The 18,634-nt window shown below is 44.2% G+C and overlaps 1 protein-coding gene across 11 annotated transcripts in view; it reads left to right on the forward strand.

Moving 5' to 3' along the window:
* Positions 1-18,634, forward strand: part of USP34 (ubiquitin specific peptidase 34) — a 116,827-nt gene that overhangs the window by 96,745 nt on the left and 1,448 nt on the right. For 5 of the 11 annotated variants that reach the window (XM_074536623.1, XM_074536627.1, XM_074536625.1 and 2 more), the window contains exons 60-80: positions 794-962; positions 1,048-1,122; positions 1,658-1,809; positions 2,215-2,263; positions 2,349-2,453; positions 2,574-2,618; positions 3,577-3,681; positions 5,563-5,710; positions 6,663-7,297; positions 8,687-8,844; positions 9,635-9,713; positions 11,955-12,081; positions 12,391-12,498; positions 13,423-13,527; positions 13,653-13,777; positions 14,789-14,941; positions 15,813-15,936; positions 16,598-16,677; positions 17,218-17,358; positions 17,485-17,631; positions 18,013-18,172. In XM_074536623.1, the coding sequence (XP_074392724.1) occupies positions 794-962; positions 1,048-1,122; positions 1,658-1,809; positions 2,215-2,263; positions 2,349-2,453; positions 2,574-2,618; positions 3,577-3,681; positions 5,563-5,710; positions 6,663-7,297; positions 8,687-8,844; positions 9,635-9,713; positions 11,955-12,081; positions 12,391-12,498; positions 13,423-13,527; positions 13,653-13,777; positions 14,789-14,941; positions 15,813-15,936; positions 16,598-16,677; positions 17,218-17,358; positions 17,485-17,631; positions 18,013-18,172 (2,990 nt within the window). Of the gene's footprint in view, positions 1-793; positions 963-1,047; positions 1,123-1,657; positions 1,810-2,214; positions 2,264-2,348; positions 2,454-2,573; positions 2,619-3,576; positions 3,682-5,562; positions 5,711-6,662; positions 7,298-8,686; positions 8,845-9,634; positions 9,714-11,954; positions 12,082-12,390; positions 12,499-13,422; positions 13,528-13,652; positions 13,778-14,788; positions 14,942-15,812; positions 15,937-16,597; positions 16,678-17,217; positions 17,359-17,484; positions 17,632-18,012; positions 18,173-18,634 lie in introns of those variants that run through there. The other 6 variants (XM_074536628.1, XM_074536631.1, XM_074536632.1 and 3 more) reach the window with 4 other exon arrangements.

Below are 18,634 nucleotides of genomic sequence, written 5' to 3' on the forward strand. Positions count from 1 at the left end.
CTCCTTGTCATCAAGAAAACTGACACTTTATCTCCAATTATGAAACACTTAAGCTCTATTTAATACATGATGAGAAGAAAAAAGTGTTTTTTCTTTCACCTCTTGTGTTAAAGTTGTGATTGTGATAATGAATTTTCCCCAGAGTGAAAATGGCAGAGTTAGTAATAACTATGCTGCCATATCAAAATTCAGGGCATGAAGACAGAATTTTCATGGCAAAAAGCAGAACTGAATTTGCTTTGGAAGCCTTACTTGTGTCTGTGACTTGGCTTTGTTCAGTGACAAGGTCCAACCTTGAGCAGATGTCTGAGGCTAAAATTCTCATTCAGTAGCTGCATGAATCTAGTGAAAAGCAGATCTGTGCTTTCCATTTTAGATTGGGATTTTGAGCTGGAAAATGACCGTGTGTGATACAGAGTTAATATTTAGAGTGTCTGAGGCTGAAGGTGGATGGGGCTCTTGTGTTCAGGAGGGTGCCTTGCCTCGGTTCCATAGCTATAATTTCATTCCCATTAAATTCAACAAGCAAATCAAGAGGATGATTTTAAGTAGGAGATCCCCAGTGCTGTTGTTCTGAGAGTTCTTTCTTGGTTCACAGCCCCAGTTTGCTGAGCTCCTCAGCATTTGAAGTGCCTGATGCTCCCTTGGGCTGGGCTGGGTGTTAGCCAGGCTGCGGCTGAGGGGTGAGGGCTGTGAGAGCAGGGGTTCTGTGCGTGCTGTGTTTGCCCTGGCTGAGGATGGCTCTGTGCCCGTGCTGTGAGTGCCACGGCCACCCTGGCTGCTGTTCCTGCAGCTCTGATGACATGGACGGGCCCGTGGAGGACATCGGCAGCCGCTCGTGCGTGACGCGCTTCGTCAAGACGCTGCTGTCCATCATGGAGCACGGTGTCAAGCCCCACAGCAAGCACCTCACCGAGTACTTCGCCTTCCTCTACGAGTTTGCCAAAATGGGAGAGGAGGAGGTGGGTACAGCCCTGGCCTGGGGCAGGTGCTGCTGCCTCTGCACAAATGGATTTTCAATTATCCCATCATCCCTGTGTTTTTCAGAGCCAGTTCTTGCTCTCTCTGCAAGCCATATCCACCATGGTCCACTTCTACATGGGAACCAAGGGGCCTGAGAATGTAAGTTGGAGTATTTTATATAACAGGAGCTCATCTTGCCTCTTTTACATCTCTGATCATTACTGCTGTGTCTTGAATCATCCTTCAGCTGTGACATTAAAATTGCTTCACTTCCACAATTGTTTTCAATGTTTAAGTGAGTATAATATTAAAAAAAATGTTGAATTGACTTTTATTATTTAGTATAGAAATAGGCACTGAGTAAAAACAATAAAGTTGCCCTTAACTTGATACTAATGGTAATGCTATTAACAATTGATTACTTACTCCTGTTGTACAACTTAGGTTCTTAAATTTACCTGCTCTTTTTGTTAAATAGACCACATTTTCAACCAGCCTGCCTCTTGCATTTGTAAATACAGTTTTGCTTGTGCAAAGTGAATGTTTCAATGTGAAAGTCAGTTGATTAGGTACTTACCTGCTTTGGTTCATGCAAGTTGATGAAATGGTTTGCAGAAATAGGACAGGGTAATACAAAGGCGTTTGAAATGAAGGCACAGAATGTCCACACTGAAGTTCTCTGGTTTTTCCTTAGCCCCAGGTGGAAGTGCTTTCTGAGGAAGAAGGGGAGGAAGAGGAGGAAGAGGAAGATATCCTTTCTTTAGCAGAAGAGAAGTACAGGCCTGCTGCTCTTGAAAAGATGATTGCCCTGATTGCTCTTCTGGTGGAACAGTCTCGCTCAGAAAGGCAAGAGCTCCTGAAAAAACAAAATCAGATTAGAATTTATAGTCCAGAAAGGAGTCAGAGATTTTGTGGGTTTGTCTGAGGGTTTTATTGGGGGCTTTTTTAGCAGCATAATTAAGCTTGTGTATGAGCCCATTATATTTTTAATAACTTAAAAAGGGACTGTCATTGTTGACCAAATGAAAGACTTTGGTTAAATACTTGAACACATTCAGTTGGCCACATTTGGTTTTCTTTCTTTATCTCAGTACAGCTTTTATTTTGTTGTTCAGTTTTACATCAACACCTTTATTGTCTCTTGTATATTGTGATACTGAAGTATATGCACTAACACTCTGTCCTGAGTGTCTCCCTAACCATAATCATAGCTGAAGTAAAATAAAATGATCATTTTCCTTTGTATTGCAGGCATTTGACCTTGTCCCAAAACGACATGGCAGCACTGACAGGAGGAAAGGTAATCAAGTTAAAAACGGCTGCTCTAGCCTCCCAAGCCCTCTGTGTAGCTGTAGGCAGTCAGCTGTCTCTGCTTTTTCTTGCAGGGTTTCCCTTTTTTATTCCAACATATCCGTGATGGGATCAACATCAGGCAAACGTGCAACCTCATCTTCAGCCTGTGCCGCTACAACAACCGCCTGGCAGAGCACGTGAGTGGCAGGGACCTGCAGCTGCTCTCTGGCACCCCCTCACAAGTCTCGTGGGGTAATGGGGGTTGTTTGCACTGAATAAACACAAATCTAACGAGTTCTGTCTGTTTTCTTTTCAAGATTGTGTCCATGCTGTTCACATCTATAGCAAAGCTGACTCCTGAGGTATGTGAGCACACCACCTGTCCAGTAAATCATCTGTAGTCAAAATTTCCTGGTTTAAATCAAAGAAATAATCCTTTGCTCAACAAAAATCTTGCATGGAAGATGGAAGTTTTTGTGCCATTGAATGAAGTCTAACTGCACTGTTTGTGAAGTTTTGTAAAACAGGAATTTGCTGTGCCACTTGGGATGAAAGTTTTATTCAAATCAAATAACATTTCTAGATTCTCCACCCATATGAATTTCTTTTATAAAGCTGGTAACATTAAAGTATTGTGTACAAGAATAAGTGGAGATAATTACTTATTATCAGACTCTTCAGGATTTGGGGCACTGTTTTGCAGTTCTGTGCTGGCAAAAACATTTCTCATTCAGAGTAAATTCCTGCCCTGGTAATAACAGAAATACTGAGAGTTCCAAATGGATTCCAGATGCAAAATATATAATTATAGTTGTAACCACTTTGTTGAAATGTTATTAAAAGCTGGATGAGTCTTGGCAGTGTAAAACCTCAAAATGAGATGCTTTTGGATAAACTTCCCAGGATCCATATTCCATGTTATGTAAATACATAAAAAATATAACTTAACTGAGCTGGTGATATAAACCATGATAAATGGGTGAATTCTTCAGCAATGAAGAGCTTGATGCTTTCCTTTTTCCAGAATAATGTCTATATTTCCTCTAATAAATGCATACATATCTATTTTTTTTTTCCTATAACTTCTCCTGTCTCATATGATCCTGTTGCTTTGCACTGACTGTAACCAGTGGCTTAATTTATAGCTATATATGGATTATGTACAGATTAAATAGTAAGAGATAAAAGTATTGTAAATATTCATGTCTGAAGTTCATAGAAATCTTACAGACATTGAGGTTTTTAAAAAATATTCTTTAAAAAAAGGTGGATGAAATGAAATAGATGAAATTGAATATTTTCCCCTTTTGTGCATTACAGGCAGCCAATCCTTTTTTCAAATTGCTGACCATGCTGATGGAATTTGCTGGTGGACCTCCAGGAATGCCACCCTTTGCTTCTTACATCCTGCAGAGGATATGGGAGGTACAATATGTAAAATAAAACAGAAGCTAAATTTTCTTTCTCTTGTTGCTTCTTTTATGTCTCTTTTGCTTTTTGTTATCCTTCCTGCATCAGTCCTTGATTTTTTAATTTTCATTCCTCTTCTGAATAAGCAGCAACAGCCAATAGACATTAAAAAGTTCTGTTGTAACTTAATGGCTCTTCCTGTTTAACTTCAAATTTTAGTTTATTGAGAAATTAATTGATTCATAATAAGGACCTAGAATGCTTTTTCTAGACAAGTTTCACATTGTTTTCTCAGTTATCCTTTTGCAAGGCCTGTAAAATGTTTCAATACCCATCATTTGGTTGTGGGTGTTTTGGCCTTTATGTACGGGTTCCTTGAATATTCATTTGTCATTTTTGGTTCTCTGTAAAATGTCCATTAACACTTTTAATGCATAAAATAGTGCCAGACTGGGTCTGCTGGATAATTGCTGTGTGCAGGACCAACCTTGCTTGTTTCCAAATGAGAGAGACTTTTTACCCAAATGGGCACAGGGATGAATTCCTTTATCTGAGCCACAGATGAGCCATCAAAGGTTTCTGTTCTCCTGCTGCTCTCTGAGCTCCCAGTACAATTCAGGCTCTTCATTCCTGGCTGAGAGCAGCATGGCCAGCCTGCAGACTGCTGAGCACCAGCTCATTCCCTTTAATTCCCTTTAAAAATGGGGCTGGAGCACTCTGGGATGGACATGGATTTGCTCTTCCAAAGGGTTTCCTGTGCTCAGGAGCAGCTGTAGGATCACAGTGATGTGATGGATGAGCTGGAGCTGCTGCACCTCAGCTAAAGGCAGTTAAACTGCACATCTCCAGGGGCACAGTGACACCCAGCTGGTGACACAGGGATGTGAGAGCCAGCAGGGAATGCCCAGGCTTGGGCTGCAGAATCTGCTTTCACAGCCACTCCAGCTTCTGGAAGTCATTGAAAGTGATTGAGCTCTGCAGACACTGAGAAATGATTGTGTCTTTCTTGGACATTCCCTCCAGCCATTACCCAGGAAACCTGACAGAGCAATCTGTCATTTCTAAATAAAGGGAGGAGATTGTTCTTAAGGTGTTTATTTTTAAAATCAGATTAAAATTTTATGAGGAGAATTATGGTTGTGTCAGCTGCTCAAATTCTTCAGGTGGAGTAGGGGAACTGGGAACAGCTTCAGCAAACCAGTTACTACCTCTGGTTCCTTAGAGTAAAACTTCTCCTTGTCTGGGCACCTGGGCCTTGAGGTAGAAAGAAAATGGTTTTTAGAAACTAAACAAAATGACATTCATTGGCCTTATATCAACAAATTTCCAGCTACACAGAGCTAGAAAAGCTCAGGGAGCTTTGTTTTCTTCTTATTCTCTCAAGGTTTGCACAACAGCATTCATTGCCTTTGGAAAGAACTGGATGAATTTATTCCTTGAAATTGTATATTCAGTAAAAAATACCCTCAGCATGAAGCTGTATGAACATCTTTGCATAGCATATATTTTCTTTTGATATAACTTATAAAAATACTGATTCAGTGTTAAGGTTTGTGTTAGATATTTCTAAGAAATACTTGTTTATAAAGACAAGGTTGTTCCATCTTAGTGCTTAATATTTCAACTCCTAAATATCTCGTAATATGCAGAAAGAATAGGCAGAGTAATTTCCTGGGCTTAGACTGTACTTCCAAAACTCTGAGCAGGGTTCAGAAGCACAAACCAGTGAAATTTAATAAGGTTCTCTTTGTGTGCAGAGCAGCTCAGTCTGGCAGGAGCTTTGATAGCCCTAAGTGATTTTAAAAAGAAACGTTGGAAGTGATTTTAGGGGTTTGTGATACAATCAGTGCATAGTAGGAAGATTAATGTATTCTCTTGATTTCCCCCTGTCTGTAGGTGATTGAGTACAACCCCTCTCAGTGCCTGGACTGGCTGGCTGTGCAAACCCCTCGGAATAAACTGGCTCACAGCTGGGTCCTGCAGAACATGGAGAACTGGGTGGAGCGCTTCCTCCTGGCACACAACTACCCTCGAGTGAGAACTTGTAAGTGGATTTTAGTTGGAGAAAAGTTGTCACCTCTTGCACTGAGTTGCATGCTCCTGTGCTTGGCTTTTCTTCCTTTTCTAGTTGTTGTAGAATTGCTGGGTTTTAAAATCTTGGGATAACTGTGGTGCCTCATCCAAAGGTGTTACCAGTTTTGATGAAAAAACTGTTTTCCTTTGGTACTTTGAATGATACATTGGTAGGTTCTTTATTTTAAGAGGCTAATCTGCAAAGTCCAGGAAAACCTAAAGAAGGAAAAGGGGTAATTCCAGAGGTTTTCCATTGTGTCCATCACGTTGGTTGTGCAATAGGTGGCAGGAGTACATGTTGTTCTTCCACAAGAATCCCCAGCTGAGTCCTTTGAACTTGTGGATCAAGGAGAAGCTGTCTGTGCTTCCTCCCGGGTTCCAGGGTATCCTGGCTCTCTGGTTTGTTCTGCACTGTCACATTGCCAGAGAGCATTTTCAGCCTTCCCTGACTCCATTTCTTTAACAAAGGAGGCTCCACAGTGCAGGCCACTGATGTTTAACACGTTTCCGTGGCTGGGGGAGATGGGAAAACCGGAGGTACAGCTTTGCAACAGGCTCCAGTTGTGAACATCTCTGAGGAGATAATGGCCTCTTGATTGAGCAGTGGACAGCTTCACTCATGGAAAACCTCTGGGATGCATTGTGTGATGGGATCTGGGGTCACATTCTGTGCTGGGATGCGTTGTGTTAGCACAGGCAGCAGCCAGGGACGTAGGTGGCACATCCCAGCACCCCTTTTAAGGTGCTTTGTGCTGCTGTTACCCACTTGGGGTTTTTTCTAGTGTGAATACAGCAATACCAGCTTCAGTAAAATGCTTTGAAATGTGTCAGTGGAGCAGGGGGTGCAGTTGAATTGCTGTTTGCATGGCTGTTAAGCAGGTATGTCACTGTCAGAGGCGTAACAAATCTGTTTTTATTTGAAGCCGCAGCCTATCTCTTGGTGTCGCTTATTCCGAGCAATTCCTTCCGTCAGATGTTCCGCTCGACGCGCTCCCTGCACATCCCCACGCGGGACCTGCCCCTCAGCCCCGACACCACTGTAGTCCTGCACCAGGTCTACAACGTGCTCCTGGGCCTGCTCTCGCGGGCCAAGCTCTACGTGGACGCCGCCGTGCACGGCACCACCAAGCTGGTGCCCTACTTCAGTTTCATGACCTACTGCCTGATCTCCAAAACCGAGAAGCTCATGTTCTCCACCTACTTCATGGACTTGTGGAACCTCTTCCAGCCCAAGCTCTCGGAGCCGGCCATCGCCACCAACCACAACAAGCAGGCCCTGCTGTCCTTCTGGTACAACGTGTGCGTGGACTGTCCCGAGAACGTGCGCCTGATCGTGCAGAACCCCGTGGTGACCAAGAACATCGCCTTCAACTACATCCTGGCCGACCACGACGACCAGGACGTGGTGCTCTTCAACCGTGGCATGCTGCCCGCCTACTATGGCATCCTGCGCCTGTGCTGCGAGCAGTCGCCCGCCTTCACCCGCCAGCTGGCCTCCCACCAGAACATCCAGTGGGCCTTCAAGAACCTCACCCCCCATGCCAGCCAGTACCCTGGGGTGAGTGACCAGTGCCACCGAGTGCCAGCCCTTGTTCCCATGTCCCTTCTCGCCTGGTGTCTCTTGGAGCTTAACATGCCCAGTGGTGAAAGTGTTCTGTGTGGGTTTCCTGGTGGAAGTAATTCCTGTCTTTAGATCCATTAGATCTTCAAGGGGAGGTTTGGCCACAGGCATGTTTTATGAAAAGTCCTTTCCTTAGGATTTTTCCTCCTGAGAAGCTGAGAGGCCTCAGGAACAACATGTAAACATTGATTATCTGCTGCTGTGGAATGCAACAGGTGCATCTGTGATTGGTCTCATGTGGTTGTTTCTAATGAATGGCCAATCACAGTCCAGTTGTCTCAGACTCTTGGTCAGACACAAGCTTTTGTTATCATTCTTTCTTTTTCTATTCTTAGCTAGCATTCTGATGAAATCCTTTCTTCTATTCTTTTAGTATAGTTTTAATAGAATATATATCATAAAATAATAAATCAGCCTTCTGAAACATGGAGTCAGATCCTCATTTCTTCCCTCATCCTCAGACCCCTGTAACACAGTCAAAGGGGTTGCTGCAGAGCAGTTGTTGTTTTCTGGGTGTTTCCACTGTTCAGTATTCCAGCCCAGTCATAAGAAACAAGGAATAAGCCTTGATGGTGGTCTCTTGGAAGAAGGTTGCTTTATAACAAAGGTGGAGGAATTCCCAGTTTGTTCTTTGCTTTCAGCTTCTGGTCTAGGGCCAACACTTGGCCTGTAGCATTCCAGGGGAGGACAGGCTGGTTCCCCTTGGGAACAGGCAGGTACCTTTGGCAGAGCTGGGAGTTGTGCTGTCAGTGACACACAGTGACACCAGCAGGGAGCAGGTGCTGGGCAAAGCAGGCTGTGTGTGATGCTCAAACCACAGGCCTGGGTGTGAATGATCACACTGTGGGTATTGCTTTGGGATCCTTTGGGCTGTGCAGGCACACAAAGAATACAAGGCTTGCCATCACACTGTGAAGAGGAGGAGGATGCAGGGAATGTTCCACATTGAACTCCTGCCTAGATCAGCTCACAGGGAAATGTTACATCTGACAGTCCCATTGCTCTCCTTGTTGGCATCTCCCCTCAGAAGTCTGTTTGTCTGGCAGGGGACCCGAGTTACCCTCGGTGTTTGGTGTTTGCCAGGCATATGGGGCTGCAGCAGGGTTTGGCACAAGCAGCTTTCTGCATGTTTGGTCCCAGGGATGGGGATTTCAGATTGCTTTGTACATATAAATGTGACACAGGTACATTATGTGCACATAAGTGCAGCAGTGAGCTGTGCTCTTAGGAGGCATCAGAACATCTCCTTGTATAGCTTTGGCAGAAAGTCTGAACGGTACCACAGTGAGAGAGCTGACTCTAACCAAGTGTTTGTGTGTGTTCTAGGCAGTAGAGGAGCTGTTTAACCTCATGCAGCTGTTTGTAGCTCAGAGGCCAGACATGAGAGAGGAGGAGATCGAGGACATCAAGCAATTCAAGAAAACCACCATCAGCTGTTACCTGCGCTGCCTGGACGGACGCTCCTGTTGGACAACTCTCATAAGGTACAGCCCTGTGCTCATGCCCAGCCCAGCTGGAATTCCCTCCCCAGCCTTCCCCAGGAGCAGAGCTGTGGTTGCAGCTGCTGCTGCTGGCACTTGTTCCTCTGGAGCACAAATGTGATGTAGGAATTGTGCCTGTGGGACAGTTTTATTGTATGGCACCTTCAAAGAGTGTTCCATTTCTGCTCTGAGCTGAAAGCGCTGCTTGGGCATTCTCAGCAGAGCTGTAAATGGCTGTGCATGCAGGTCAGGGCTGGGGTTTTACAGGAGCTCTTGGTGCAGTCAAAGCCTGCTGGAAAGGACAGGCTGTGGTACCTGGAGGGGCTCCTGCCCTCACCTGGCACTGCCCTGGCACAGCCACCTTGTCCCAAACCATTCATCAGCACAATGCTTTCCTTTCTGTTCTGCTGCAAGCATCAAATATTCTGATAAAAGCGTTTGCAGACATTTAAAAGGCCAAACATATGCTTGACTGAATCTATTTAAATGTATCATTTAAGAAGCATAAACTTCTGTCTTTCCAAGAACATAATTTTCCACATTTTTGCAGGGGTTGTATGGGAAATATTTCTGTAATGGTTATATATAAATTACTTTCCATAACATAGAGGAGGTTGATGGCAGAGACATTTTTAAATTAAAAAGTGGGGGGGAATAATGATGAGAAGAATGATGTTATTTTGGGGGTTCTTTGTTCTTTTGTGATTATTTTCCAAAATACAGCATTAGTATAACAATTTTAAGCTTGGGATGAGATTTTCAGTGTTCTCAATGTTTGCATTTTTTGTCCTAGTGCCTTCAGAATATTATTAGAATCTGATGAAGACAGACTTCTCGTTGTGTTCAATAGAGGATTGATTCTGATGACTGAGGTAATTACTTTGTTATTTAATTATAGCAAACATCCCACCCTGGTGCTTCCCCTGTCAGCTTTAATAAGATTTCTTTTTAGTACTAGAAAGATTAGGAAATTGTTTGCCTGCTTCTCAGGACAGAGGGAAAACCACCAACAGATTATGCTGAGAGGAATAAATTTGGTTTTTTGGTGTCATTCCTTCTATTCCAGGTAATTGGGAATGAATGGCTAAGTGCAGTCACACAGTTGTTAGTACCTAAAAAGTGTTAAGACTACAGGTTAAAAAGCAGAAGTAACTTAAAGGGTGCTCAGCTGCAGTTGTGGTTGATATTTCTGTCCCTCCTTTGAGGCAGTTTTCCTTCTCTTTCCTACCTGTTGTGCCTTTGTTTGCAAGGAGTGGTCTGAAACACAAAAACTCCATTTCTTTTTGATGGAACTAAATCTAAAATGCATTTCTGGAGCACATCTAATTGTTCTAAGTGGATTTTTGGTCCATGAGGCCAGACCAGAATTATTTCAAAATTTAATGGAGAATATGAAATCATGCACCTGTGCCATGGATTGGGATGTCAGGGCCTGCTCCCAGCAGTTTCACTCTGCACATCCCCCTGTCCTGATGGGTGGAACACCCTGGATTCCATCCAGCACTCCATGGTGGAGGTGATGGATGAGAACCTGATCATGGAAAGCACTGGCAGTGCTGCAGGGGCAGGATCCCTCTGAGAACAAGAATCAAACTCTGCATGTGCTGCAGAAAGCATAAAAGCAAGATTCATTGTTGGCACCTGTAGGATGCTGTGTTCAGGAGAGATGTTAAACTGGGAAAATCCATGGTGCAGGACAAGTGGCTCAGAGGTAATTGAGGCTGTGCAGAAAATGGGATTTTGGAATGGGATTTTTGCTGCAGAGGGGGGGAAGCCAGCACAGCTGGGAGTTGTCAGAAGGACTTGGAGCAAACATCTGTCAAGGATATTTAGTCTGCCTTTGCCATGTGGACTGGGTGATGCTTTCAGGTTGATTCCAGTCCCATTTTTGTATGGTTTCTATAAAAAATTCTTTTAACTCTTTTTATGTCACTGGTTTGCATTTTTGGGAAAAAGTGTAGTAGGAAGAGCTGGAATTACAGAAACAGTGCAGTGCCATTTGAAAATTGAGTTTTCAGGAGCTTGTTATAAAGATAAGGCTATAGATTAATTAATTGTGGTTAATTACTCTAGCATGCCTGTTCCTTTTTGTTATGAAAATATCTCCATCCAGTAAAGTGGGTGTAAAAGGTCAGGAACTGGGCTGTGAGGTTATCCATACATGAAATGTCAGTAGATCAAGGTGCAGACATAGATATGTATAAAAAGAACTTGGTTTAGCTTAGTTAGCCCTCACCCATGCTTAATTATCCATTGTTAATGGATAACTAAGTTTGTGAAGAGTGTGTAATATAAAATGAATTTATCCTGTGTAAAGCATTGCTAGAAATGAAATGAAATTAAATTGATGTCACTTTCCAGCTTGAGGTTAGCAGGCCTTATGCTGTCCCTTGTTGGCTGGAAGTGTTTTGCCTGAAGGAGTTGTCACATGCAGGAAAGTTTCCCACTCAAGGGTGGCTGTGTGTTTTTTGTCTTCACTGTAACACAAAAAGGGCCTGGCAAGGTTTGCATTCTGGGGGCTGAAGCTGCTGCTCCTTTATCTCTCAAATCCCCCAGCAGGTTAAATATCTGCTCTTACATCCTGTGCTGGGATCTTTGTAGTTCAGAAATAAGTTGCTTTTCCTTCCCAATGTTTCTATAAATCACAGATGCCCACAAGGTATAAAAGGAGAGGTAATTCTTCTGATGCACAGCCATATATCCTTCAGCAGCATTTTGAAAAATGACTGGCATCCATCTTAATCCTGCCTTTTTTTCCCCAAATTCATATATCTGGCTTTGTGCACCTCCTGTATCACTTTGTCTGCTGGCTGAGGCAGTTTGGGATTACAGGGATATAAAAATACTGTGTCTCAAATGCCATTTTGTTCACTGGGTTGTAGATAAAGGTGTGAAAACTTGGTAATTATTTTGAGCTGGTAACAGTAACCTTTTACCTGGAAAACAAATGAAGAACTTTGTGATTATATCCAACACCTTCTTTTTTTTGAGTATAAAATACCTTGTTTGAGCATAAAATAAATGTAAATCTATCTGCAGGATAAGAAAAGGAATACTGGCCAGTACCTTAGTTTGGCAACATAAAATTTTGGCACTTTTTTTCTTCTTCCCAGTCCTTTAACACGTTGCACATGATGTACCACGAGGCCACAGCTTGCCACGTCACGGGAGACCTGGTGGAGCTCCTGTCCATTTTCCTCTCTGTTCTGAAATCCACACGGCCCTACCTGCAAAGAAAAGGTTTGGTTATAACTCTTGTTTCTAAATTCATTTTCCTCACCCCAGCCCTGGTGGTTTTTCTTGCTGTTTTTTAAAACTTGCTGTACAGTAGAATATGTGTCTGTTAATGGATATTAAATTGTTACTTATTAAATTATTGACTTAATAGCAAACTAGATTTCATCAATTTAACAGCAGTAGAGCAATGAGATGTAACAAATTCCTAGATGGTAGAGGGAAAAGAGACTCCTCAGCAGTACAGTTCTGTGCTTTTTCTAACAAGCTTCTGAGGCATGAGCTAAGCAGCCTCCTGGGATGTTTGCCTTGCAGATGTGAAGCAAGCTCTCATTCAGTGGCAGGAGAGGATTGAATTTGCCCATAAGCTGTTGACTCTGCTCAATTCCTACAGCCCTCCTGAGCTGAGAAATGCCTGCATTGGTAAGTGCTGGCCCTGCAGAGCTGTCCTGCCCAGGCCTGCAGTGAGCTGGAAGTGCCACAAGGGCTCTGCCAGGGGAGGTGGGGAGGGTTGGTGTGGTGCTGTCAGGCTGCTCTGGGTGTGCAGCTGGCTCTGAGCATCCCTGTGCTCAGTCAGGGCGTGCAGGCTGGGCACACAAAGCCTCAGGTCACTGGGAGACTGATTGGCCTCCTGGTAGGGGAGGGACTGAGGAGCAGCTCAGGTGTCACTGAGTTTAGAGTCAGATCCCAAATCTGAGATTAAAATTCAGACATGAACTAAAGCTCCCCTCAAAAGGGAGAGTGGAAACCAAGTTATTCTGAGAAGCAGCTTTTCCTGTTCATTTTTATGATTCAGTACTGTGAAGTGCCAAGTGGAACTAAAGCATAAATAGCTTGTAGAGAGGAATGGATTTGCTTTTTAGAGTGTAGACACAGATAATACATACAAATGCCTCTCTTGCATTAGCAGAGCTGTTTCTGAAAGGCCCAGGTTTTTTCTAGTTTAGACTTTTTTAATATTATTTAATGGATTGCTGGTGAAGGCCTAACACTGTGTCCAAACCACCCTTTTTTGTGTGATTTGTATGCATTTCCCCCTATTTTGAGTATTTTTCATTGTCCTCCTGACTGCTGCTGGTTGCCCTTTTCCAGGCATCATTCCTGCTCTGTAGAAGAAGAAGCAGAGAGGGTAATTGTGGCTCTCCCTGTGGGTGCTGCAGCCCTGAGCAGGGTCTCTCCCAGGGCAGAGTGAAGGGAGCTGGGATGGAGGCAGGGGTGGCACCCTCAGGTGCTGCTCACGGCAGAGGGGATACAAGAGAGAGTTTGCAAATGTGTGAGCCTTAAGTTGAACTGTTTGCTGTTAAGAAATAACAATTTGTAATAGCAAAAACAACTTTTTGTTTGTAGATGTCCTCAAGGAGCTTGTACTTTTAAGTCCTCATGATTTCCTACATACTCTGGTTCCATTTCTACAGCACAATCATTGTACATACCACCACAGTAATATCCCAAGTAGGTATTTCAGTGATTGTCTTTTGAAGTTCTCTTACACTGTTATTTCTCTGTCGTGTTCCTTGCTGATGTCAAATATTGACCTTTTTAATGTTATCCCTATTTTATCCGAACTTACACTACAGTGTCTCTTGGACCTTATTTTCCATGTCGTGAAAATTTGAAATTAATAGGGGGGAAAAGCAATATTCGTCCTCCACGGCCCGAGCTCAACATGTGCCTCTTGCCCACCATGGTGGAAGCCAGCAAGGTATGTAAACAAGTGGTCCTAGAAAGAATCATTTCTCTGTTGTTTTCCCATTTTTGTAAAGGTGTTGGCAGAATCCAGTAGCTCAATGCATTTACCTTTTCTTTGTAAACAAAGCATAATTCTTCTTCAAGATGTGTTGTCCTCATATACTCCATTCTAGATGTGCACTTGAGAAGCACCATTTCCCTGCCCTTGGGGATACACAGCTTCATACTGCAGGCACCATAAGGGTTTGGGCCTTGTGGCAGGAGAAAAACCCATGGCACACATTCTGGTAGTTTCCCACTTTGTCTGTGGCATTTATAAAGGAAATTGAGGCACCGCCCAGGGATTGTCTAGATGGGTTTCACACTACTTTAAGATTTATTTCCACACAGCCAAGGAGACCCTACAGGTTCCATTAGAGTCCATTCAGCTGGGGCTGAGGCATAATCTGCTATTTGTTTGGGTAAAATCCAGTGCCTGAAATGTCATAAAGGGCTTGAAGTCTTTTCACTTGCCATTTTCCCTTCTGTGGGCTTCCTGATGGGATGCCAGCTTTGGTGGGGCTGCTCCGTAGTGACTTTGCCACATCCCGTTGTTACAGCTGCAGCAACGGTGGGATTCAGCTCACGTCACTTTGCCTATCTAAAACAGATAAAAGGTCGGCATCCAGCTCCTGTGGGGCTCCTCTGGGGCTCCTGCCATGGATAGCTACCCTGGGGAGGAGAGCAAGAGCTCCCCTCCTGCCTGTCCCGGGCACCACGGCGTGCAGGGAGCAGCAGTGACTGCAGATTTTGGATAGCTAAAGTCAGGTCAGGTGAATCCCACCCAAAAAGGAATATGTATGGACAATCATTTGAAGCAGGAGAACTGGTTACTTGCTGTCCGGTAACTGTGGTTCTTCAAGATGCTTTGTCCACACAGATTCTGTGCTCGTCCTGCTGTGCTAATTCAGTCCTGTCCTAGGGGATTCTTTCGGGTGAAGGAATTGAGTGGTGGTTGAAGCCGCCATACCCCTTGTGCCCTCAGGTACAGTGGTCGCAAGGACACACTGGGTGCAGGCACAGCCCCAGTGGACACAGCTATTCAGAAAGAATCCAATCTCCTGCACATGGGGCCTATGTGCACGTAGATGGGAATCTGTGTGGGCAACACATTTCGAAGAAGCACGGTTACTGTAGGGTAAGTAACCCTTCTTTTTTAAAGCTTTCAGAATGATGCTGTGTCTATTTGTGCACCATCAAATTGATTGTGTTTGAAAAGAGAGGTAGAGAGCCAGAAATCAAGTGTTTGAAAGGATGGCAGAGAGCCAGGAACTGCCTCTAGTGGGTTCCCCATCGTGCATCCAGAAGTGACACTACATAATGTAAATATAGAAAGTTGTCATGTTACATGACAGTATTTCACCCTTTATATCCAATTCCTAATACATTAGGAAGGAGAATATTTTTAAAGCTGTGGAACCACATCCACAGTCACATTGCCCTGTGGGTTTGCATGCTTGTTTTTCATTCAGTTGCTTTGTATAAAGTTGCAGTTTTTGCTTGAGTTTTAGAGGTTTCCTCGTGGCTCTCTGATGCCATTCCTGTGGCTGATGCCACTTTAAGTTTACGTGTGTCCAAAATATTAAAATATCCACATATGTGTATCATTGGGTTTAAGACATTCATGGAAATTCTGCTCTGAAGCTCAGTCTTGAGAAAATTCTGATTTCTACAGATCACAACTGACAAGCACTAGTGTGTATATATTTAGGTGTCTGTATGTGATACAGAGTTGCTGTGTTCTTTTCTTGTCCTCTTCACGCCCTGCTATTGGCACAGCTCTGCGCCTCTGGGTGCTGGCTCAGAAGCCTCCAATGGGATTTTCCTGGCAGGAGTTGCGTTGCCATCCCTCCTCCATCACCCTGGAGCTTGCCAAGGGCTGGCTGAGGAGGCCCCTGGGCTCCCAGTGCTCTCCTGTATTTCAGGAGGGAGCCCTGCAGGGCACTGGGAGCTGTGCCTTGGTGCCTTTGGGGCCTTGGGGGTTGAACGAGGCTCCCTTAAATCCGCAGGGCAAGGACGATGTTTACGACCGGATGCTGCTGGATTATTTCTTCTCCTACCACCAGTTCATCCACCTCCTGTGTCGGGTTGCAATCAACTGTGAAAAGTTCACTGAAACTTTAGTGAAAATGAGTAAGTATCCAGGTGAAACAGCCCCAGGATTCTGTGTGTGATAGCTCTGAGTCCTTCTGCACCAGGTTTTATAGTCAGAGTTTTTAAGGAAAACTTGTGAAACTTGGTTTGGGTATTTTTGTGTAAGAAAGTGCAGCCTTACCCACATGACTGAAATGTTTCGGGCTTGCCCAGAAAAGAGCTGAGGTAACCATTGAGAATTCAGTCTTATTGTGCATTTAGAGTTTAATACAGGACTCACTGAGGCTGTTTCTGGGTGATGGGCAGTTTAAATGGCTTTGGATCCCATCTTGATTCCTCAGCACCTCAGCAATGGCAATTAATGACAATATTTTAATTTTTGTGTTCCCACACAACCCCAAGGGCAAGTTCCTGAGTGTGCACATACCAGAGTGTCACACCAATAATGTCATCCAAAGAGCAATGAGAGAATGTCCTTTTATCCCCTGAATCACCCATCTGCTTGTTGTTTGTCACACTTTCCAAGTGTTTTATTAAATGGACTGTGAAAACCTCACAGACACTCCAGCTTTGTGATCATGCAAAACTCTTGGAATGTGATCCTGTAAAATGACAGGGCACCTTGGCACTGCTTTTCTGAGGAATTTGCCTGTGTCCCACGAAGTTCCCCACACTGACTTGTTCCCTTATGCCTTTGCAGGTGTCCTGGTTGCTTATGAAGGTTTGCCTCTTCACCTTGCACTCTTCCCCAAGCTCTGGACTGAGCTGTGCCAGACTCAGGTAAGAGCCAGAACCAACAGATTGGAAAAAGAGGCAAAACACACTGAATGTGGAACAAAGATGTTCAATAAAACATCTGGTGGATGATGTTCAGGAAAATACTCTGCCTGTGTGACTGCTGTCTGAGAAGCCCCGCTAAATCAAATATAAAATTGTGATTGCTCCCTGTACATCCCCCAAAAGCTGAACACAGCAGCTCCCCCCAGTAGGGGTGGTGGGGGTGCAGAAATCCCCTCACCCTGCCCCTGGAATTCCAGCTTTCCATGTGGCACAAACACTGGGATGGTGAAGGAAGGATGAGGAGGTGTCAGGGTCTGGGTGTGATTGCAGAGGAACTGTGGGTGGCTCACAGAGCAGGAGGCTCTGTCCCTGTCACACTGCTGGGGATGGACTGGCCTTTCCTTCCTCACAGGAAGATGGGCAGTAAGAATTGTCAGTAATTGCTTTGTGCCACTCACTGGTGTCTGGTAGAGCTGAGCTGTTCCTCAGTGGGCCTGGCTGCAGCTCAGTGCTGACTCTGCCACTTCTCTCTCCTGCCAGTCTGCAATGTCCAAGAACTGTGTGAAGCTCCTCTGTGAAGATCCCGTTTTTGCAGAATATATCAAATGTATTCTGATGGATGAAAGGACCTTTCTTAACAACAACATTGTCTACACGTTTCTGACACACTTTCTCCTCAAGGTAAGGGGTCTTTTAGCAATAATCACTACTCCAAGCAATGCAGGCACTGATGTTGCTTCCTTTTTTGATTTTTTTTCACAGTTCCAATTTTTTGTGGCTTTAAAAAAAAATACTTTGTTTCCACAGGTGCAAGGGCAAGTATTTTCTGAAGCAAACTGTGCCAACTTAATCAACACTTTAATTACAAACCTAATAAATCAGTATCAAAGCCTAGAATCTGACTTCAGCAACCAGAGAGTTGAAATTTCCAAAGCAAGCTCTACATTAAACGGGGTGAGTGTTTTCTAAGGAGCACGAGGCAGCTCATTCCCTCCAGAAACTCCTCAGTGCCTGTGCCGGGTGTGGGGCAATCCCTGCCTCACCTGAGCTCCTGGAGGGGCCATGGCGCGTTGGGAATGTTAACGGGGCTGTGGGGAGCAAAGTGTTAATTAACCCCTGCAGGAGCATTAATGGTGGGAGTGCTGGAGCCCAGCAGGGTTTGGTGTCTGAGCAGGGCATTGTCCCCTCCAGGACAGAGCTGGGTTCAGCTCAGCAGGCAGATCCAGAAGGGATCTTTGGGCAGCTCAGGACATGAACAGAATCTCCTTGTTGCAGTGTCTGTGTGCAGGATTCATCCAACACCAGCATAAATAAACCTCATTTCTCTGTTTGCAGGACCTCCGAGCACTTGCCTTGCTGCTTTCGGTGCACACTCCCAAACAGCTCAACTCGGCCCTGATCCCAACTTTACAGGAGCTTTTAAACAAATGTAGAGCTTGTCAGCAACAGAGGAACTCATTACAAGAGCAAGAAGCCAAAGAAAGAAAAACTAAAGGTTTGGTGTTGCACTAATGAGCCTTTTATCAAATTAATGTAATATGTTATTTCATTCTACAAAATATAAGGTGGGCCATTAGCTCCAAATCCCAGTAGTACACAAAAATCTCATTTTATGATGGAACTGAAGTTTGTGAATTGCATGGATTCTCTGTGAGGAAATGTTTGCTGAAGTGCTGTGTTGAGTGGAGAAGGGTGGGGGTGTGAGCAGTGTTCCTGAAAAGGTTTGGTGTTGTACTAACTTTTATCAAATTAATGTAATAGGTTATTTTGTTATGCAAAATATAGGGTGGGCCATTCCCTGGCTCCAAATCCCAGTAGTACAGGAAAATGCCACTTTATGATGGAGCTAAAGTTTGTGAATGGCACAAACTCTGAGGAGATGAGTGTTTGCTGCAGTGCTGTGTGGAGCGGAGTGGGTGTGAGCAGTGTTCCTGAAAGGTTTGGTGTTGCACTAATG

This window comes from Zonotrichia albicollis, chromosome 3, assembly GCF_047830755.1.
Source record: "Zonotrichia albicollis isolate bZonAlb1 chromosome 3, bZonAlb1.hap1, whole genome shotgun sequence".
Taxonomy (NCBI): Eukaryota; Metazoa; Chordata; class Aves; order Passeriformes; family Passerellidae; genus Zonotrichia; species Zonotrichia albicollis.